General features: G+C 39.3%; 1 protein-coding gene across 1 annotated transcript; it reads right to left on the reverse strand.

Annotated features, from left to right (window-relative positions):
- Positions 1–1,667: 1,667 nt before the first annotated feature.
- hs3st3b1b (heparan sulfate (glucosamine) 3-O-sulfotransferase 3B1b) lies at positions 1,668–21,254 on the reverse strand. Its single transcript, XM_067369311.1, has 2 exons — positions 20,393–21,254; positions 1,668–2,431 (listed from the first exon to the last, which is right to left on the reverse strand). The coding sequence occupies exons 1-2, from the start codon at positions 20,968–20,970 to the stop codon at positions 1,813–1,815; spliced, it is 1,197 nt and encodes a 398-aa protein (XP_067225412.1). The 5' UTR covers positions 20,971–21,254; the 3' UTR covers positions 1,668–1,812.
- Positions 21,255–21,417: the final 163 nt, after the last annotated feature.

Consider the following 21,417-nt stretch of genomic DNA (forward strand, 5'->3'; position numbering starts at 1 on the left):
ATGTGAATGCAAGAAACACGCTTTGATGATTTGATTACAGTTGTAAGAGAAATTTCACATTGTTTCCCTTTTGCCTCCTCAGAACATTTGATTACTTGATGAATTGAATAAAGTAGGAAAAATGCCCTGGGAAACGTCCCTCAGATTCCACCGCTTAATTCAGACTCGAAGGCCAACAAGAATCGTACGGCTGTGTTCTCACAGCTGATAAATATTACAGTCCCCTCTCTAAACGAAAGGAAGTTGGCTTAGCATAGCACAGGACTGGTTCGAGGCACAGCATGTTTTAAAACAAAACAAAAATCAGTGAGCTGATAGGGAACGCTTTCATTTTGTTTGTTTTCTTTTCAAATGCATCCATCTATAAAAAAACAATTAGGCAAACATCTCCCTCTGCATTTCATTTTCCAGTATATTAAATAGGGGTGAAAAAGGCGAAGTTTCAGTACATTCGTAATGCTAAATTCTGCTTTAGAACCTCCCGGTGACCTCACCCCTTGCATTCTGGTCCAGGTATAGCATCTCAGCCTGATGTTAAAGCTGAGGCCTAAAAAGTGAAATGTTGGCTTCATGCACCCTTCAAACCCTACACCTTAACCTGACATCGAGAGCTGATCCTGAATCAGGTGCTCTGAATGAACAGTAACCAGAGCTGCACTAAAGCCCAGCCATTCATCTTGCCTTCGAGGCAGCCGCCATCTCAGCGGTCACAGGATGAATTTCACAGATAAAGAGCAACCGACTGTTTCTCCTTGCTTTCAAGTAGAAAGACAAACAAAAGCACATGGAGGCTTGCATGAGAAAAAGATGAACAATGAGGCATCTCAATGCAAGCTTGTTAAAATTTGGCAAGAAGAGGAGAACTGAGATGTAGTGGAAAACGCGTTTCGATGGGATGAATGAGAAACGTTACCCTTTATTTTCTAGTATGAGTCACATTTGGGTAAAGCTTCTTAATAAAAATATGGGCCTGCCATCTATGAGGTGCATGACATGTCATTTGGCTCTTGCTTTTTAAACAAATCCAGTTCCTTTCAATGCTATCTTGACCTTTGAACCTTTCAGACAGGGCAGCAAGCCATTTCTGAGGCTGGAGAAACCCAATCGATCAGTTCAGATGTGTTATGCGATTAACATAATGTCGACATGCTGCCTTGCTGTTGTCCGAGATACGATTTAGCCATCGATGGATTGGTCATTCATTACAGGAACCTGCGAGTGAAAGGCCAGCGGTCGACTCTAAACATGAGTGACACCGTAAGTAGCAATTAGGGTTATTGATCGTCATGTTATTGAGTAAAGGGACACATCGAATCAGCTATCTTGCTTATCACCCGAACGTAGTAGGACCCAGGCCAATATGGAGTGTAATGAAACACGAAATGCGATCAGAGAGAGAAATATAGTTCATTACCCTCTGTCGCGAAGGTAGATATGGACATTCAGAACTTAACGAATCACAAATGACGCTGTTGGTTTGTAAATGCACGATACCCGTAACAAACTGTTTTTTTTTTTTTGTCTGTCAAACCATTTTCAAATTCGGAAGCACCATTAAATTCATTGTGAATGAAAACAAGCACAGCAAATCAAAATCACGTGGAATGTGTGTGGTGAGACTTGAGTTGGGCCGGACGTTATGTACAGTATGGTTAGGCAGCTTAGTGAATTAATTGCTTAGAAATTAAAAATAAATTATTATAAAATAGATTTCTGTACATTTTACATATATATAGCAATCATCTCAATGTCTTTTTGCCATTTCAAATACACAGAAAAAAAAAAAGAAAACAACGGGTCCTCCATTCACGATTAATCCCAACCAAAGTTATGCCCAGTCATCTGGTAGAACTTCATGTTGAAAGGCCTGTAGAAGTCTCGAAGTCTCTGCACGACCTCAGGGTCAATGTTTGGGTGGGTCCGCCCTTTGGTTTTACCCAGGCAATGGGGCTTGCTGCTGCCCTCTGCCTTTTTGAGACAAGGGAAGCCCTTGGTCTGGTTGAAGTAGAAGTGTTTGTCTGTTATGATCCTCTTGAGCCCCAAGAAGTCCTGTACGCGGCCCAGCTCTCCGGCAGGGTCGCTGATCAGCCTCTCTCCGCTCACAAACAGGATCTGGCTCATGGGGAAGAACTGCAGCCAGTTGTCCAGGTGTTTGGCGTAGATGCCGATCTGAATGGCGCTCCACGAGGTGTCGATCAACCCAGTAGTCCTGTTTTTGAACGTCAGGCTCTCAAAAGTAGGAATGTCGGGCTTCTTGGACAACGTCTGTGTGTAGTCAGAGATGGCTCGTGTGACGGGGTCCCGGACCACCACGATCAGCTTGGTGTGGCGGGACATGGCGTAGATTCGGGCCGGAGCCTCGCGGGTCACGAAGTAGCTTGGTGTTTTCTCCATGGTGATCTGGCCCTCCAGGGTCTTAGGCATCAGGTCCCTATGGAGAGAGAGAAAGGAAAGGGGGTTAAGATGGAGGTATAATGAAAAAAAAATTTTGCATAACGCAATCAAACAGATGGAGCATGTGGCGCTCCTCAATCAATGAGCCAATTCAAGGCCATGATTTTGGGTCAAATGTGATTAGCATCGGTGGCTAAACAAAACATGCATTCAAACGACACAGATGCACAAACCATGTTAAATGGCTGCCCAATAGCTTTCTAATACAATACAAAATCTTTCAGAAGCTTCGGAGAAATGTTATCCAGGAGATCTTTTGGGTTATGTTCCTTCTTAAAATCATGTTCCTGATTATGCCTACAGCTATAAATCAACCAATATTGCATTTGTAAAACAAATATTGATACAGACTACTACTAATACTACTACAACAAGAAAAACAATAAAACATATGTTTGATTATCAATTTGTCTCTTCTTGGTGAACAGCAGATTGGAATAAAATGTTTCCATTAAATCTGTCTTTACATTAAACAGCTTTTCTAATGCCATGTTAAAGGATTCGTAAATTTTCCCATGTCATCCAAGATGTTTGTCTTTCTTTCTTCAGGCAAAAAGAAATTAAGGTTTTTCAGGAAAACATTGCAGGATTTTTCTCCATATAGGGGACTAACAGGGTACAACGGGTTCAAGGTCCAAATTACAGTTTCGTTGCAGCTCTACAAGATCCTACCTGTGGAATAAGGGTCTTATCTAGCGAAACGACTTGTCATTTTCTAAAGAAAAATAAAAATTATCAGGAAATTTTAATTCTGAAGTGAAAAAATCCTTTAACTAGTAAGGCACTCAAAAAATAAGGTTACAGATTGGTGCAAATTGGTTAATCCACTCCATACATATCCAGCCTTGCTTTAAAGCACATTCTGAGTCTGATTCCAATAGTCCTCCAATATATGACCTCAGCGATGGCATTATACTGCTGACCACCCAGATCTAAACAATGATTTATACTTGGTAACACAAATGACCATACACTAAGCAAAGCAAAAACATTCCACATGAAAGTTCTTCAGCCTTGTTTAAAGAGAGAAAGAAGCCGGTAACAGGGTGAAATAGATAGGGTACATGCAGGACCGCAATCAAGGGACATTTTTAAATGAAAAGTGAACATGCATGTTAACGCCAAACAGGCTTGAGTTTCACAACCCTGCCAGATCAGGAAGAGTGGATTATACTGGAGGAGGTGATAACAGAGGACTTTGATGGACACATGGGGGTGTGTATCCCATTTCATTGGCACACACTCTCAGAAACATTGACGTGTTAAGATATATGGAAACTGAAGAAAGTTCAGCTTCCGCTGACTGAAAATTTCATATGTGATGAGAAACAAACCAAAGAAAATAACAAAGCAACTAACTTAATGGGTGAAGATAATTCAAGATAACAAAGTGTGAATTTCAGCCACAATTAGATGTCAACAGACCCAGAATGAGCCTCTTTAGGGTATCAGTGTGCACACAGATAAAGCTCTTGTTGGTCTGTTGTCTCTGGAGTATCGAGCCCTGTTGTTAGCACCAGGGCTAATTTACTGCTGTATTGTGAAGTGCACTGTCAGCATCTAGTGTAATCCTGTTTTGCGTGTTTACACCTTGCGGAAACAAGGCTACGAGCAATTCAAGAGTCTGCAAACAATTTGTTGAGGGATATCTCACACACACTTCAGTGGATCATGGTTTATTCTATCTCTAGGCAGTCTTCAGTACAAGCCTGACTATTTTTAACATTGGTTCACTAGTTAGAGGTGAGAACCCCTAAGCACCAGAGCAGAGAGAGGTGTTATGATAAACAAAACCCACGGAGAGCGTTTCAAATGCGGACATACATTTCAAAACTTTATGGTGCTGTTGTAGACCTAGATTTTTGCTGCATTCTGCTGTTTTTTTGCTGCACAGCACCTGCAAAGCACCAACTCTCTGTGCGCTAAAGGATTTTTGAAGATCACAGCTTAAACTATGTGCGAAAAATCCCTGTTTTGCAAGTGAAAATCAGGCAGCGCTCAATTCAGAAAGCCAGAACAGCCTAAAGCTGCAGGAGGTAACGTGCTGATTTATATGATGGAAAACTGTTGGCAGATTTGTGTGGTTACATGGCTTCTCTAAAGAGCTGGCCACAGATCCAATTATGATAATATCAGTTTGATTACTGCTCTGTCAGAACACTGGAGTGAGAGTTTGAGGGAAAGAACACAGGGAAAAAAAAACCTCATTAATCTCTGTGAAATGAAAACAGATTATGTTAGTGCCTTTTTATGCAATGACGCACTCTCACACCCTCATCTGCAGGGTTTAACTGTTTATTTCTAGTGTGAAGAAAATATGAATGTGTTGGTTTGACTAATATTTAGCCTCCAAGTATGTTTTTTTTTTTTTTTTTTTTAAACAAAAATGTATTTACTAATTATTGCACAATAGGAGCAAACCAGCTGTATGTGTGCATGTGTGGTGCTAATGAGGCGATAGATAATGCAGGCTTTTACTGTTAAATAAACCACCCACAACTACTGTGCTGGGGAGGAAAGAAAAAACAAAAAACACAAATGTCACAAATGCAAAGTGCGCACACACACACACACACACGTATAAAGGACTAAAACTAAATGTTTAGTTACAAACAACAAATAAATAAACTATTAGCATGTAAATTAATTAAATAAGTTCATAAATATTGTTATTTATTATTTTTGCCATTTTGGTCCCCCATATACATATAACTTTTTTACGATCAAAACTAATATTGGCAAAGCATGATGCTGAGTAAACTGTGATTTGACGTTTCACGTCAGAATTTGGATGGTTTGGTTGGTGCAATCTAGACTTACTTTCTAACCACTAATGATGACGCAAAAGGACAAAACTACCTTGCTACAATTTTAAACAGCTGCCGCTATTGGGGGCAGGGGGGAGGAAGATGGAAACAATCTCGGATTTGGACCCGAGAAGAAAAAGTTACAAGACACAAAAAAAACTTAAAAGCCTGCAACGATCCCCTCACCTCACTTCTTTTACTTTGGAAGAGGGCAAAAGAAGAAGGGAGGGAGGGAGAGAGTTAAGGAAGACAAGTAGGCAAGCTCTCCGAAGAACAATAGCCTTTCTTGCCTGTTTTGATTTATGAGGTGCTTCTTTTTAGACATTCCGCCAGCAAACAGGCAATGCTTTGACACCGGGGCCCTCTTTTTTCCCCTTTTCTTTGAAAACCTAGCATTGTCCTTCAATGATCTGAAAGAGCAAGGGCCGTGGAGAGGCCAGAGAGGAAAGGGGGAGGGTGGCCATTGAAGGATGAGTGGAAAGCACTTCTCCAGCTCTCTCAGGGTGAGGAGAGAGGAGGCTGTGGAGAGCTCTTGAGCAGAACGTGTGCCTCAAGTGCCTCGCCGGCATACAGCGCACGCTGCCACTGGAGCAGGTAAAGATACGCTGCGTATCAATTATTAAAACGGGGATTAGAAAGTGGATATGAGTGCTCGAAATGATTCTACTGATAAAAAGGGTCAGTCCTCTCAAGTGATAAGGCAAGGTCAAAGATTGCTCCTGCTGCTTGGGTTTTCTGTCCTAATTCATGCCTATGACTATTCTGCACTTGGCCTGATGGACATCGCTGTTCTGGATCAACTTTAGGAGTGTACTGTCGAGGATTTATTTAAGGAGAGAACGATAAGTCAGAAAGTTCTCTTTCTTCTAGGATCAGAATGGCCCTGAGGGCCACGTTGAAAGACTTTTTATCCAGCAGAGATAAATTGACAAAAGGAGAAAATGACAGACTAAAGCACAAGAGAGAACAAAAAACACAGAAGGGAGTTTTTATAACAATGTTTTTGTCTTCTGTCGAATTTGGTTTGTTAAGAATTGCCTGTTTTGCTTAAGATAGACACAGTAGCCCCGAAAAAGCCCCTAAGCCTGCTTTATCTATGATCTCATTGCTTTCAAGTGACAAGGATTGTAGTATATCTGTCTTTCAACTCTGGCATTGTTATGGTTATATTCTGGCCAGCGTTTTTGTTCTTTTGCTGTGCGTATTTCCTTTGTATAACTGATATAGACTAGAAGCATGTTTTATATCCAGGGCTTTAAAGTCTTGGAGGGATCAGAGAAACACAGCCGTACCTGTACTTTGGTTCTGAAGAGCAAGTCAAAACAGACAACTTTGGAACACCTGTGCGTGCATCTTTGATAGACATCCCCTAAGCGTAAGAACTCGTCGCTGTTGCAGTGGTGGTGAGCTGAAGAGCTGTTTGAGTAAGCTGCAGTGTAATAAAGTCTCTGCAGTCAAATAAACTTAAATTAATTGCCAATGAGTTTAACAGCTCAGCTGCTTGGGCTTGGTATGCTAGAAAGATAAAGTCCAGAGCCGCAAAGCAGTTACAATGATCTAAAATGGCAGTGCTTGTGCCAGAATGGTAGTGTGAGAGTTTGCCTGTGCACAAGAATGAAAGTGTGTGAGAAAGAAGTTCAGAAAGATGTTCATGATTCTCATACAAAGAAAGTGATACTGGATGGATGATTTTGAGCACACACAAAAAAAAAAAAATCTACCATAAAAGTACCATAAAAGAATATTTGAAATGTGAACGATATAAGATTATATGAACTACAACAGATGTGTTTGTGGATATATATATTTTTTGTGGTCCAAGTGAAAAAAAAGGAAGTTTTAGAACAGCATGTGGGTGAGTATATTTTATATATATATATATATATAAAATGTTATCTGCTTTGCAACCAGGAGTTCACACACTCCGTTTCATAATCAGACTACTGATTGCAGTGTTCTAACCCCAGACCACCAGTGTCTCAAGGATCTGAGCGTTTAGAGTGACACTTCACCCAAAGGCTACAGCACTAGCTTTCCAGCCCTGCCACTCTTACCCCTTGCACTTTAGACAATTAGAAGTGGAGGATGGAAAACAACAAACGTGACATTCATGCATGAACAGACGATGGCTAATACTAGAAACAGAGGGCTTGTTAAGGAGAAAGACCGCCATCGCTTCAGGAACGAATGAGACTGAGCCGATAGTGATAAGCGACTGTCTCTCTTTAGGCTGAATCATTTTATGACTCAACAGTGTTTTTGACCGTCTCAAAGTTCCGTAGCTCTAGTTTGAAGCAGCTAATTTTGACATCAAGCGACCACTGGAACATTACTCAGTGAGATCAGGGTCACTTCTTTACCGTGTCTGGAGAGCATGCCGGGAAATATGGATTCTGTCTTCAATGGAGGCCGTGTGGCTACATCTGGTAAATCCAGGCACCTCCCAGGTCGCTCCATACAGACAATATTTTCTGTGCTTTGTCGTCATAGAGACCTGAGCAAGGCTGTAGTTTTGAAATACACCCCGCGGAGTCTGGAGCCTTGACATTATATTTAACCGCAGAGCAAAACTGCAGCCGTAAATCTATGGAGCAAAGCTGGGTTTTATAGCACAAGCACCGAGAGAATGGTAATAGGGTAGCGAGGGGAGAAAAGAAAGAGAAAAATAGCGAGAGACAGAGCCAGGATGAGCATGTGTGCAGCAGCTTTAAGTTACCGCTGTATTTTAAGAGGTACACAGCCACTTAGAGCCTCCTGACGGTTGGTTTCCTGAGTGAAAATTGCCAGAGATCTCCTCTTAACCTGCAACGCTGGAGCCAAGAGCCTGTAGATAGCATATGCACGAGCGTTTTATGAATATCCCTGCTTCTAATGGCTATACTTTACCTTTTCCTCACCTAACCTTTCTCGTTCTCCGTCTAGCTCTTCCTCAGGTTTCTCCTCAGCCTCTGATCTTTGCCATGTAACCCTGACATGAACATAAAGAGGTGTAAATGGCCGTCTCCGTCGGGCCTGTCTAAGGTGTTGGTGTGTCTTAGCTTCAGTTTCTGACATTCTCGCTGACGGATCACGACACTGGATCCACATTCAATGGACGGAGAAAGCCTCTCTCACGTGGAGTGACTGCTCCGATAGATAAATAATGAAGGAACGGGGAGGATTGCAGACACTTCTGACCTGCCTTTCTCCGAGAATAGACAGGCTCTTCCGTTAGAGTCGTCTCTAAAGAGGGTTATACCTTAATGCTGATCTAGTTTCTCATTAAATTATTATGGCTGGGCTGGGCTCAGACTTTCTGAAAACTACTTTATCAGTGCTTTCAAGGCGAAAAACATCTGAATAAAACTGAACAGTTGGCCGCCCAACACTAAAGAGAAACATTGAGATGTTTAATCTGTATATTTTCTCTCTCTGAGCAGGGGGCTTTGGTTTTGGGAAGAAGACTGGTCTGCTTTAGAGTGTCAAGGGCAGAAAAATATATTTAAGTCTCCCTGCAGTGCTGTATATATAAAGACATTCGACATAAAGTGAATATCGTGAGAGAGGGTATCTACTCAGCAATCATACTGAGGTCTAGGCTTGACTTGTGCCAACCACAATTTCAGGCCCATTTTCTTTCTTCTTTTCTTTCTCTCTCTCGCTCTCAAACTCATTCAAAACCACAGCAGCCTCTGAGAAGGGCAGAACACGCATAAATCACAGAGACCTCGGGCTCTGTACGTTGCAATCTGCCCAGACTCCGTTTCAGCTTTATTTGCTGCCATTCAACACCTACCAAAATCTCTTTAAAACAACAGTAGGGTGTGTTTTCTGCTGTCCGGTCTGCACATTAAGTTACAGCCATACAGTTCTGCCAGCTGAGTGGAATTACTGTGCGTTAGTGACAAGGCTGTGCAAGAAGAGGCTGCCATCAGCTCTGAATAAAAGATGTAGGGATGAGACGGGGTAATATAGTGCACTTTTCTCCTTCTCACTCAGGTGTGCATTTTACAGAGCCGTTTGATTCTGGTCATAGGGTCATATCTAAAAACGTAACTAGGATGAATTTGTCACTGCTCACCTGGCCTGAGTCCAATCCCAAGTCTCTATGATATTCGGATCTCTAGATGTAGCACAGGTCTGTTCTACAAAACAAGTCTATAGCCCCGTTTCCACCGCAGGAACTTTCCCCAGGAACTAGAGACTTTGGGGTGCTACTTGGTTTCGAGCGCAGGAACTAGGGTCTAAAAGTTCCGGGTAAAAATTCTCCCCTCAAAAAATACCTGCTTGCGAGGTAGTTCCTTTTTAAAGTTCAGGAACTTTCAGGGGTGGGACTTGGGTGCTGAACATGCTGATTGGTTCATGCAGCATTTTGATTGGTTGACTCAAAGCAGCATTTTATTTCAACCACCATTTTTAAAAGTATGTTGTGGTGTGTGCAGTAAGAGTTGTTTGCTATTCAAATCAACATTAGAATTTAAAAATATGACCAATGAACCGACGATGAGGTTCAGGTTTTAAGCTTATATGCGGAGGATGAAATCCAACGGGAACGGGAAAGTCATGCACAATCCTACGTCACCGGACTAATCTTCATGGTACTTTAGACCGCTATTGAAACGCAGACAGCAAAAGGTCCTTGTTAAAAAAAAAGTTCCTGTGACAAATTGTTCTGGGTAATTTTAATGCAAACGAGGCTTATTGAGATTTGTTTGCCCATTTTAATGTCTTTCTGGTGAAAATCACAAATTTGATCACTTAAGTAATAATTTAGCACACAATGTCCTGCAAAATGTGATGTTTTGGATAATATTAGCATAAATTCTTATTTTGTAAATGACTTTGCATTGAAAGAAGACAAAAAAAACAAAAAAAAAACAAAACAAAAAAAAACAGGGAAAACATTTTGATAAATACAAAATAAATTCAGAACATAGAAAAATGGTAGAACTCTCCCTACACCATCTGTAAAAAATAGTTTTGATGTTTGATATAACAGAACAGGGGGTCTGTGCTGACCCAAAAAAGAAACCTGAATTTCTAATACCCAAATTTAATCCAGTAGGTATCATACAGTAGCTGCCAAAATCGCCTGACTGTGACACACACACATATATACATATACATATATATTATATATATATTATATATATATTATATATATATATATATTATATATATATTATATATATATATATATATATATATATATTATATATATAATATATAATATAATATATATTATATATATATATAATATAATATATATATATATATATATATATATATATATATATATATATATATATATATATATATATATATATATATATATATATATATATATATATATATATATATATATATATACACACACACACACACACACACACACAACAAGAAATGATAAGGATTTATGCTGATATTAAACAAGGGTTTTACAAACTCTTAGGTAATAAGTGGAAATCCTGTAAAATAAAAATAAATAAATAAATAAATAAATAAAATTAAATGTACACTTGCAGTAATTCCCCAAACACTAACATTCCCATTGAATCTACCCTTGAGTCATTAGCAGTGATCAAGTCAGTACCACAGTGTTTATCTTGCTCTTGCTAATCCGTAGTGATAAGCTTGTTTACTTTGGGTGTTTGTAGAGGGTGTTAACGGACTCAGTCCCACACTTCATTTACATTCCCACTGAGTGACACAAAGAGTCTCTAGACTGTTAGTGGTGTTTAGTGTAACTAGCCATGATGAGGTTTTAGCTTGTTTACCAAGCTATAAAGGCTATTAGCAAAGCTACAAGGCCAAAGCGCCTGTCTTGAAATAGTAAACAGGGGACAGGGGGTATTAGAATTTAAAAAGTTTCATCATTTATATCTGCCACTTGTTTTAATTAACTGGCACATCATTGATGTATGCAAATCTAAATGTTTCATTGATGCTGGACAGTAAAAAGTCCTGCTGGAATGCCAAAAAGATCATCTCATATGACAGCATATAGAGTATCTCACTCAATTGTTGTAAAATTGGCACGGAGACTTCAAAAATACTTTTTTCCCCACTTTTCAAAGCCATCATGCTCAGACACAAGAACACACATGCATGCACCTATTACATCCTGTTTTGCTTGGCACACGGTCTCCCTCCAGCTGAGGAGCTTTTGAAGACAGGTGAGCTTTAAAGAGCTGGGAATTTCCTCAAAGTCTGTCAAGCCGTTACATCAGAGGCTTACAGCACAGCTGCATTACTTTGACGCTTCGGGTTAATGGTTTACAAATTCCTCCAGACTAGTATTCTTCATTGCAAACCCACAATTAGCTAAATTATGTGGTGATAGCACCAGAGCTGACAATTAAACTGCATATATAAGACAAGGAGACTAACAAGAGCGTACAGCTCTCTCCTAAGGCAACTCTGCGAACGTTTTTTGGACGATAGCCTAGTTACAGTCTGCTCTGGTATCTCAGCACCCGTTGAAGACAATATAACTGGCGTGAAGCACAAAGAGATCACTGTCAAACGCTTCGGCTGAAAGTAATCAGCCGAGTGCGGATGTCACAGGTGTAATTTGATTTCAGGGGTTGCTATTTCAGCAGGCATGTTGATGTATTGCGAATACGATGACAAATGTTTTTGCTCTCCATTCTCTCTGCTGTCTGTGTTCCAGAAGGCCTTATAGTCCCACAAGAAACAAGATCTGAAGTCAATGTGCCAAGAGGACAAGCCATTCAACCAAATAATGCAGATTTGAAGAGACATTTGAGAAAAGGGCTATGAAACTAAGAAATAAAAGTGACAGAATAACTTTTGTTTTCAAATAGTAAAAAAATGTTTTCATTCCTGATCCTGGTTTGACTTCAACTAAAGATATTCCTATTGGTTTCTGATATAAAAACATAGTACTATGGAGTAATGATGAAATCAAGGATGCAATGATATTAAAATTCTGATCAATATATAAGATGATAATTATTTTCATCTCATGACTTATGACCAATAAATTAATAAATTAGATTTTTTTTTTAATTACAATTATTATATACTATATATTTTCTAAAGATTTAAGTGTTATTAAATTATTAGTATTTTTAAAGAATAACTGACAGAAAAGGTAATCTAAACTTGTAATAATTGACTATCCAAAATCAGGCAACATATATCCAATATCAAAAAGTACTGATAAATAAAAACTAATAGCAGAAATATATATAATATAATATAATATAATATAATATAATATAATATAATATAATATAATATAATATAATATAATATAATATAATATAATATAATATAATATAATATAATATCATATAATATCATATAATATCATATAATATCATATCATATCATATCATATCATATCATATAATATAATATATGCACAGCCTGTATGAAGTTGAGAATGACACAAGACTAAATCTGTTCATTACTGACAATGAAGAAAAAGTAAAATCACTATATAAAAAAAGATGACATACAGAGTTTTACCGGTTCTTACTTATTCTCTAGCTTGTCCTTTTCCTAGAAGAGTGAGAGAGAAAGAAAGCAATGCAAAAAGCTAACATGAGAAAGTGTGAGGATAAAAGTAGTGACAGTTCTTGGGCTACAGGGAGAAACTGGCTTTGTTGCCCTGGTGCTCAGCTCATGCTGTGCTCCTCTGGGCACATCAGCAGTGTGTGTGTTCCTTTAATTGTCTGCTCTTTTCTCGCTGAGGTTAATGGAAACCTCAGGGGGTCTCTACTTCTGCCTGATCCTCTACTTTTCACTTTTTTCACAGAGAGACAGACAGAGACGCACACAAACAAACATAGTGCCTCATAGTAAATATCTACAATCAGTGTTTATAATAAATCACATCAAGTTCCTTTCTACATTTTTTTTACCCCTAATTATCCTCCTCGGGGTGTCAAACTTTAAGAAAATGAGTTCTGATGATGTGCACTTGGGAGGAGACGGACCTTGTGGGAGACATGGGCCAACAATTACCGGACCATACAGACAGCCATGCGCTGTAGCCCCCAGGCTCCTGTAAATGCGGTTTATTTACCTACAATGAATGAGCATTTACTTTGTTGAAGGAGAAAGGCTAGCATTATTCTGACATCTGACATCCAAATTTTCACCTCGTTTAAAAAGAGTCCAATTCAAGGCAAGCTCAGAGGGTGGGTCTGTACATAACAGGCCACTAAAATAAAATAAAATGTAAAAGGGGGAATGGGTTTTATCTTGGATATTCCTCTTTTTTCTTCATTTTTAGCTATCCAATCAACAAGAGAAAGTATATGTAAACAATTTCCCAACACTAGGAAGAAAAAAAGTCAAATGAACAGTTATAAACAAGTCCCCTTACCTTATTGGTCATTTGTTGCTTATGTTGGGTGTTTGTATGCGTGTATTAGTGTTGTCAAAAGTACTGACCAAGTCGGTACTGAAATATAAAAAATGTGAGGCTTTAAGTGCTGTTGAGCAGATTCGTAAACACCTCTGATTGGCCATTTTGTGCACATGCTCATCAGATATGTCTGTGATTGGCTACAATGATTAATGCTTCAAAAAAATTTTGACACACCAGTCCGCTGCTAGACACCTGCTTTCAAAAGCTCCCGCTTTCAAACACTTTCATGTGCCTTCAAAGGCTCCCACGCATTGATCATTATAGCCAATCATAGACATACTGGTGAGCACGTGAACACAGTGGCCAATCAGAGGTGTTTACGAATCTGCTCAACAGTGCTCAAAGCGTCACATTTTAAAAATTTCAGTACCGACATCGGTATTTTTGACAACGCTAGTGTGTATGAGAGACACTATTTCAGTAGGGGGGTAGAAACACAAGCGTTTGACATCAAGTTCCTGTCTGCCTCTATTTTATCCTTCAGCAGGAGGTTCCTGCTGAGGGCGGCCATGTTATTTTGCTTTTCTCTGGAGGAGACTGTAGTTTCTCAATGGCAGACCACCACAGTGGGCCTCTACTGTCTGCCTCTCCCCAGGTCATCCCTTTCACAATTAGCCAGTGGTAATTTGATGAATGAAAGCCCCTTTCTCCAGACTAAGACCCTCCCTGCTTGGTCTACCCCACTGGTAAAGCCATGCCAGCTCAAGTAGGGGCCCACTTTCTCTCTCTTCCTCTCTTTGCTGACCAGTGTACCCGGTTGGGGGTGGCCTTATGTGGGCACTGAGGCCTACAACAGCCCCGCCTCTGACAGGGGAACCAAAGCTCAATGTGGGGCCCGGCTCTAATATGGGATACATGGAGAGAAGACACGTACGAAAGGGTCATTATGTACGCTCTTCTACAATTACACACATCATACGAAGAAAAACGAAGAGAAGGTAAGCACTAAGCAGGACCGAAATAGGCATTGCAAGTGGTTTACTTCTCTGAAGTGTAAGAGATGAGTTCCAAAGCTGAGGCCGAACACAAAAGCAGAGTAATCCTTTGGTCTAAAGGATGCTGAGCAGTTTAGCCAACACTAAAGCATCATTTGGAGGCAGTCCTTTGAATGTCCTCAGTCAGCTCTGCGCAGGCTCTCAATAGAGGATGTCAACCTGCTGACTGCTGAATGGATGACCGGTCAAGGTTCAGATCCAGCTGAGTGGAGGAAGTCTATTCTACCATGAGACTGAACAACTTCCATGGATGCTGCTCCTTAATCTTGGGACCTGGGATCAGTTTATAGTTTTAGTTTACAGCAATCACCAAATTGATTGCAGGCAACAACAAAACTTTTACAATAATTTATTTTATTACAAAAAATAAATTATATAATATACAGTTTGTTTGTTTTTTAAGCTGAAACAAATGTTTACGATTTGCTCTTGCATTTAATTCCCATTGGTCTTAGGGTCTAATAATGAAGTGTGTGTGTTGGAAGGATGAGGGGTTGATCGGGTCTCACCTGCAGTGCAGATGGTCTTTACAGAGGCAATGTTGCTCAACTGATTCATAGATAACCAGAGCCACAAAGACCTTTAACCTCACACCACACAGTGCCCGCCACAGCGTAAACTAATCAATACACAGTCCCACAGGGTCTAAGCTGGCTTGAGTCATTACTTTGTGCTTATCTGAAGGATAAAAGGTGCAAGTTTCTGCTACAGCAGTCACCAACCATCATACTGCACATAAATCATACTACAACAAAGTTGACAAAACAGTAGGGTAAAAAAGATTTTCTAATTATTTGCAATCTTCATTTGAACAATCTCAACGTTGATTCCTAAATCCTCAGAATGACCTTTTACCTTGTGTCAGTGTGGCAAGAAAACACATTTGTCCTCATGGGCTGCACGCAATAACATACAACAATGTAAGCCGATTCACAAACAAATGACTCTTTTAAACTGACAAAACAACAAAATATATATAAAAATATATAAAAAAATAAACTGAATGAAACTAGTAGTCAAGTTAAAGCTATCCTGAAGTAAAATGTTTTAAGACTAGATTTAAAAGCGATTGTGAATCAGAATCGAAATCAAAAGGAATCAGGAAATCTGTTTCAATACCCAGCCCTAGCAGTCAACTACCGCTCACTGTTTACCAACAGATCCCATGTGTTCAACCAAAATTTGGTTTGATCTCATCCGGCACCACTTAGACAATGCGGTCCCTGCTTTGTACAAGCTGGAAGGAGGGGGTCACTGGCCACAGCGTCCGTATGGGTCACCTACATGGTGGTGTGAACACCCCATGGAGTGTAGTTACAAAAACAGAGGCAACCTTCCAGAACTAGCCATTCCACGGATGGAACTGCTCATCTGGAGAAGGTGGCAGGGGGTCGTAGCCCTCCAAGCACTTTCAAGTGACATGCTTCCGAGAACGTTCCCTGGTCCAAAAGCGGAACGGGATTTTCTGTGGAGCATTTCACTCTTACAATGCTGCACTTTTCCTTTTGATGGTCGGCAGTTACGGACCATGTTGTCTAATGGCGGCTATTCAGAAAACACACCCTTAATCTCAGGATGGACTCTGGGATTGCAAACTAAAGAGTGAACTGCATTTTCCTACTCCATAGCTTTTTAGGAAAGAAAGGAAAGAAAACCTGACCTTCAAACACAGACTGGAAAGATGCATAAAAGAATTGGAGACTAAACATTACCAGTTTTATGAAAAGTACTGTAGGTTGACTACCAAAAACTGCTCTGGTAGATTTGCAAATTATGTAACACCAAGTCAAATGCAGCACCATGGCCTCCACAACGTCTGTCTGGGTGGGTGGGATTTTTGAGAAGCCAACTTAACTGCTTATTAAATCATCAGAGTCTCCACAAAAAAAGAAAGGGAAAAAAAAAAATCTGTAAAAGCAGCAAAACCAGCAGATTTTGCAAGGTCCCACAAATCAGAAAAGTAGTTGAAACTGAAAACTGCAAAAGGAGAATTGCCAAAGTTATTACTCAACAATTCAACCCACTACGACTTCAGATATTCATACTGTAATATCTCTGACAAATGAACTGGCAGTGGCTATAAACTTTACATTAACCAGACGTTCTTGGGAGAAGATCATAACAAATACACAGTAGAAAATGTGAAGTGCCTGCAGATAATCCTTGAATGTCTATGAATCATACACTATATACTTACAGTACAGCCTGAACAGGTCTAACCAGTATCGAGGAACAAAAGCTCATCTGCCATGTCTTTCTCTGACTCTGTGTAGTACAGAAAGGTCTAAAAAGGTCAATCATGACTTCCTGATGAACAAAGATAAAACAATCACAGTAAAACCACCTTATTAAAAATGACTTGCATGACTTTACTTTAAAATGCATGGTTTCTGCACTATGAACTCTCTTTTCCATTACAAAGCAAATCACTTCGCCAAGTATTGGACACTCTAAACCTGAATATCAGAGTCATGTTCAGTCCCTTGAGAAAAACAATTCTAATAAAAAAACACTTTGAACATATCACTTCTTTAAAAAGACAAGAAAAGACCAAACGGACATGTCAGCGCAGAGGGTTCACTTCAAGCGCTCTGTCTGTCTGCACAAACTCTCCAACACTGTTTTAGATCAGGTCACATGGAGACGTCGGAGACAGAAAAGAGCAAGAAAAAGTGAGAGCAGAAAAGCAAGTCTGCATTTGTTTGTGCCCTCTATCTTCAGCCCAAACAGCAGTGGCCAGATATAGAATTTCGCTGTGGCATCGCATGTCCAACTCAGACCAGCTGCAATGGCATGTGAATCCTGTAAAACTTGAGACAGAAAACTTTCTCGTATGAGTGGAAAACAAGCATTATACCCTTCAACACCCAGTGTTTATATCTTCTGGATTTTTATATGTAATTTATCGGTTGGGTTCACTCAACAGTGGCTTTTGAAAAGTTACTTTCAATCAACGATATAACATAGTGAAGGCTCTGCTCTTCATTTAAAGCATTTTTCAAAATTCCGAAAAGGAAAAATAGGATTTAAAAAAGCATTTTAGAGGAAAATCCTCTGGTTTCAAATCCCACATCCACTGACTAGACAAGTTTACTTTTTGAAGGTTAAAAAAAAAAAAAAAAGCTGAAAAAAAAAAAAATAATAATAATAACCACTCTGGTGCTCTTTTTGCCAAAAAAAGAAAAGAAAAAATCACTCATTTTGACTTACTTTTTTGGTACAACTTTACTAGGAATAATCAAAGTTGAAATTAACACATCTTATTTTCTCTTTCTACATGTGTTTTAAAAATGTTAATAGCAAAATCCATGCAATCAATTAATTCAGTTTAGAAAATGAAGGTTGTTTAAAGAATCTGAACATTTTAGGGACAGTCTTGACTGATTCTGCTGGACCAGCTTGAATTTGCATTAGACTAAAGTGAGGCCCCGCATTTAAATAATTAATCAAATAAATCTTTTTCTCTCAACATGCATGAATATAATTCCCTTTTCATCTAAGCTGGACTACCGAGCATTCACTACAACGCCCATTCTTTCATCCGTCCTGTTTTTTTGTTATAGGGGCCCTGAAATGTTGCATATATTTAAAAGCACTGGGCTTTCACCCCCTCAAACCTTTGCAAATCCATTTAGAGAGACAGGCGTGCAGTCCAGGACTGTTTTATCAACTTATTGAGTGTTTCTTTCCGCTCTGTGTCTGGGGTAAACAGGGACAGACTCTGGAGCAATAAATCCCCCTTTCTCTCTTCAGCTATACATTTATTTCATTACATTTTACTGTAGAACATTATTAATGTTAATCAAAATGTCATCACATTTAAATAACTGCAACATATAAGTAACAAAAAAAAAAAAAAAAAGTTGATCTGAAACAAATGTCTCGAATTCGAGTTTACGAGCTCTCGCTGTGTTCTGGCACTTCAGTTGATAAAACGAAATGGGTCAAATAATAATAATGTCCAAAACAGCACTGCGTAATTCTTAATTGAAATGCTTTTTCAAATACAAGCCGAAATTTTACGATTTGTAAGAAACAAAGAGAAAAACACAGCCGCACGGAATACAAGACTTTGACACATTATTAACTAGAGTAATCACAAGCTTTTAATTTTATTGATCCCGCTGTCAAATTACTCTGACATGTATGGTTTTTATTTTAACTGAGACTGTCACTACACTTGCGCAACGAAAATTATGGTATCACACTATTAAAAATGCTCTTATTATTTATCAAATCAACAGTTCATAATTTCAGCCATTTCCACCCATGGGTTGTCAGGAAAAAAAAAAAAGTTGCCAAAACTGCAATGCAAAGTAATTTGATTTAGGTTAAAACCGAGGCATTAAATAAATTTCACTTTACATGCTTTTATAGGCTATTTGCTTTAATTCTGTTGTGTCCATAGGCTATTTAAGAAAATTGTAGAGTATGATTAAAAAAAAATAATAATAAAAAAAAAGAAAAGTCATAAAAGTGAACTGAAAAGCAGGGGGTCCGTTAACCTGCAATGATCCATTGTGTCCGACAGAGACCACTGCGTCATCATGCGATCGGACACGAGTCAAGATATTACAATCACAAAAATGTATCATTACTGGACTATTGTGTTTATTTGAACAGTATCCGTCTGAATTAATGTGTATTTAAAGGACCGTGTTCAATCTTTCACCCCTCCAAACTCCGAGTCGAACAGTTCGACGGTAGCAGGAACAGTGAAACCAAAGTAAATGTTTGAACTGGAATCTGAAATCTACCGCTACTGCAACTCTGAGTTTCTAGATGGCTAAATGCAAACCATAGGCTACAGGACATGCATTTTACATCATATTTAAATTTGAATGAAGTACTAGGAAACATGGAGTAGCTATAGGCTAACTGATGTTTTAAAAGGAAGGCTTGAGATCAAGCCAAAGGGTAAAATTACACAGGCTAATGAATGACAGATACAACAAAAAGGCCAAAGCATGACGGAGGACAAGATGCATTCTTAAAAAAAAAAAAAAAAGTGAAAAAGGCGCCTATATAATATGTTTGTTTGTTTAATTAATGTTGCCTATTAATGATAAGCAATATGCAGAAGTCAAACTAATATATATATATATATATATATATATATATATATATATATATATATATATATATATATATATATATAATGTATGAATTCTAAAGCCGTGTACGCCGTTTTCTCATTTTGAATATCTATGATTTCTTATATATCTATAGAAACTACAATTAAAAAGTTGCATTCCGTATCTCAATATTTTACAAGTTTTATTTAGGTTAACGACTTAACAAGGTTTTCAGAGTTTCATCTCTGAATTTTCGTAGTAATTAAATTTAAAGTTATCGAAAATGGGCAAGTTATTAATGTAGATTCGTCGATATAATTTTACTTAGGACTAAATTAAACGCAAGTTAAAATTAATGAGCTTGAAATTTAGCCTTCAGCGCAAATCTCGTTCTTCTCGTGAGAAAATGCAAACACAAATATTGCTTAAAAAAAAAAAAAAAAAAAAAAAATCACAGAAAAGCTTCTGAGGTACACAAATAGAAATAGGACCTATAAATGCTTTAAATAAAAATTTAAAGAATGTATAATAAAAACAAAAGCTACTTGGAAAAGGTAACGTTATAGGTCAGTCGTCAATATGTAGTCTAGTTATTATGCTCTACTCGACTGAAGAACAATATAAGTCAAAGGACGTATAGGATGTATAAGTTAGTATATTTATTATTCACGCGCTTACCTGTACCAATCCAGTCCGTTGTCATAGTTACGGTCGAAGAAGTGCGGCTCCGCTCCGACCGCGCGAATATCTGGATGCACGCGCAGAAACTCCAGCAGCGCGCGCGTTCCGCCCTTCTTCACGCCGATGATGATCGCCTGAGGCAGCTTCTTATTGCCCGAGCCGTTGGAGAAACTTGACAGCGAAGAAACTCTCCGCCCGTCGTCCCACTCCTCGGCTCGGTCCACGTCCACTTCATCTTTAGAGAAGTCTCTGGGCGCTCTCCTGACCGTAGGCTCATCATAATCTGACTCTACGTCCGTCCACGAGCTCTGCGGTCTGGACAGGAGCTTGGACATCATCAGGTCCGGCCGGCCACTTTCTGCCTCAACATATTTCCCGAGGAAATCCGTCTCCTTCGCTCGATTATTATTATTATTGTCCACAACTAAACCTGGTGGCATAGTGGCACAGTAGCCCACGCAGGAGTACAGCATGTAGACCCAGAGGAGCAGCATGATGAAGAGGAGCCCGAGTTTCTTCTTCACCGGACTGACGGAGAGCGCGTAAAAATGGTGACAGAACAGGCTATATTCCATAAGCCCTGTGAACGCAGACCATCACACTCCAGCTGGACATATTGACAGGTAGGTACAGTTCTGTCCAGGTCCAGGTCCAGGCTCAGGAATCCTTCTCAAAAGTCTTTAAACGCCATTGGAGTCCACAATAAAATCCTCAGACGCGAAACAAACTAGCCCAAAGTGGACGGCACATCTAGGAAAGCGATTTTAGTCAGCTGTTCTCGTTCATATCTGCGACAGAAAATGAGAAAACTGATGAGAATGACCGGTGCACTTGATTCCCAGCCGCAGAAGCTGCTCCCGGCCGCATCCTCGAGTGTCTGAGCGCTTTGGAGAGAGTAGACCTTATAGAGCGCTGGTGCTTGTGATTGACAGCAGGGCGAGCCTACCGCTGCGCACTAATTTGAATAAAGGCGTGGTTGTTTAAAGTCGCCTGCCAATCAGAGGGTGATATAGGCGGGGGTT

This window comes from Chanodichthys erythropterus, chromosome 19 (genome assembly GCF_024489055.1).
Source record: "Chanodichthys erythropterus isolate Z2021 chromosome 19, ASM2448905v1, whole genome shotgun sequence".
Taxonomy (NCBI): domain Eukaryota; kingdom Metazoa; phylum Chordata; class Actinopteri; order Cypriniformes; family Xenocyprididae; genus Chanodichthys; species Chanodichthys erythropterus.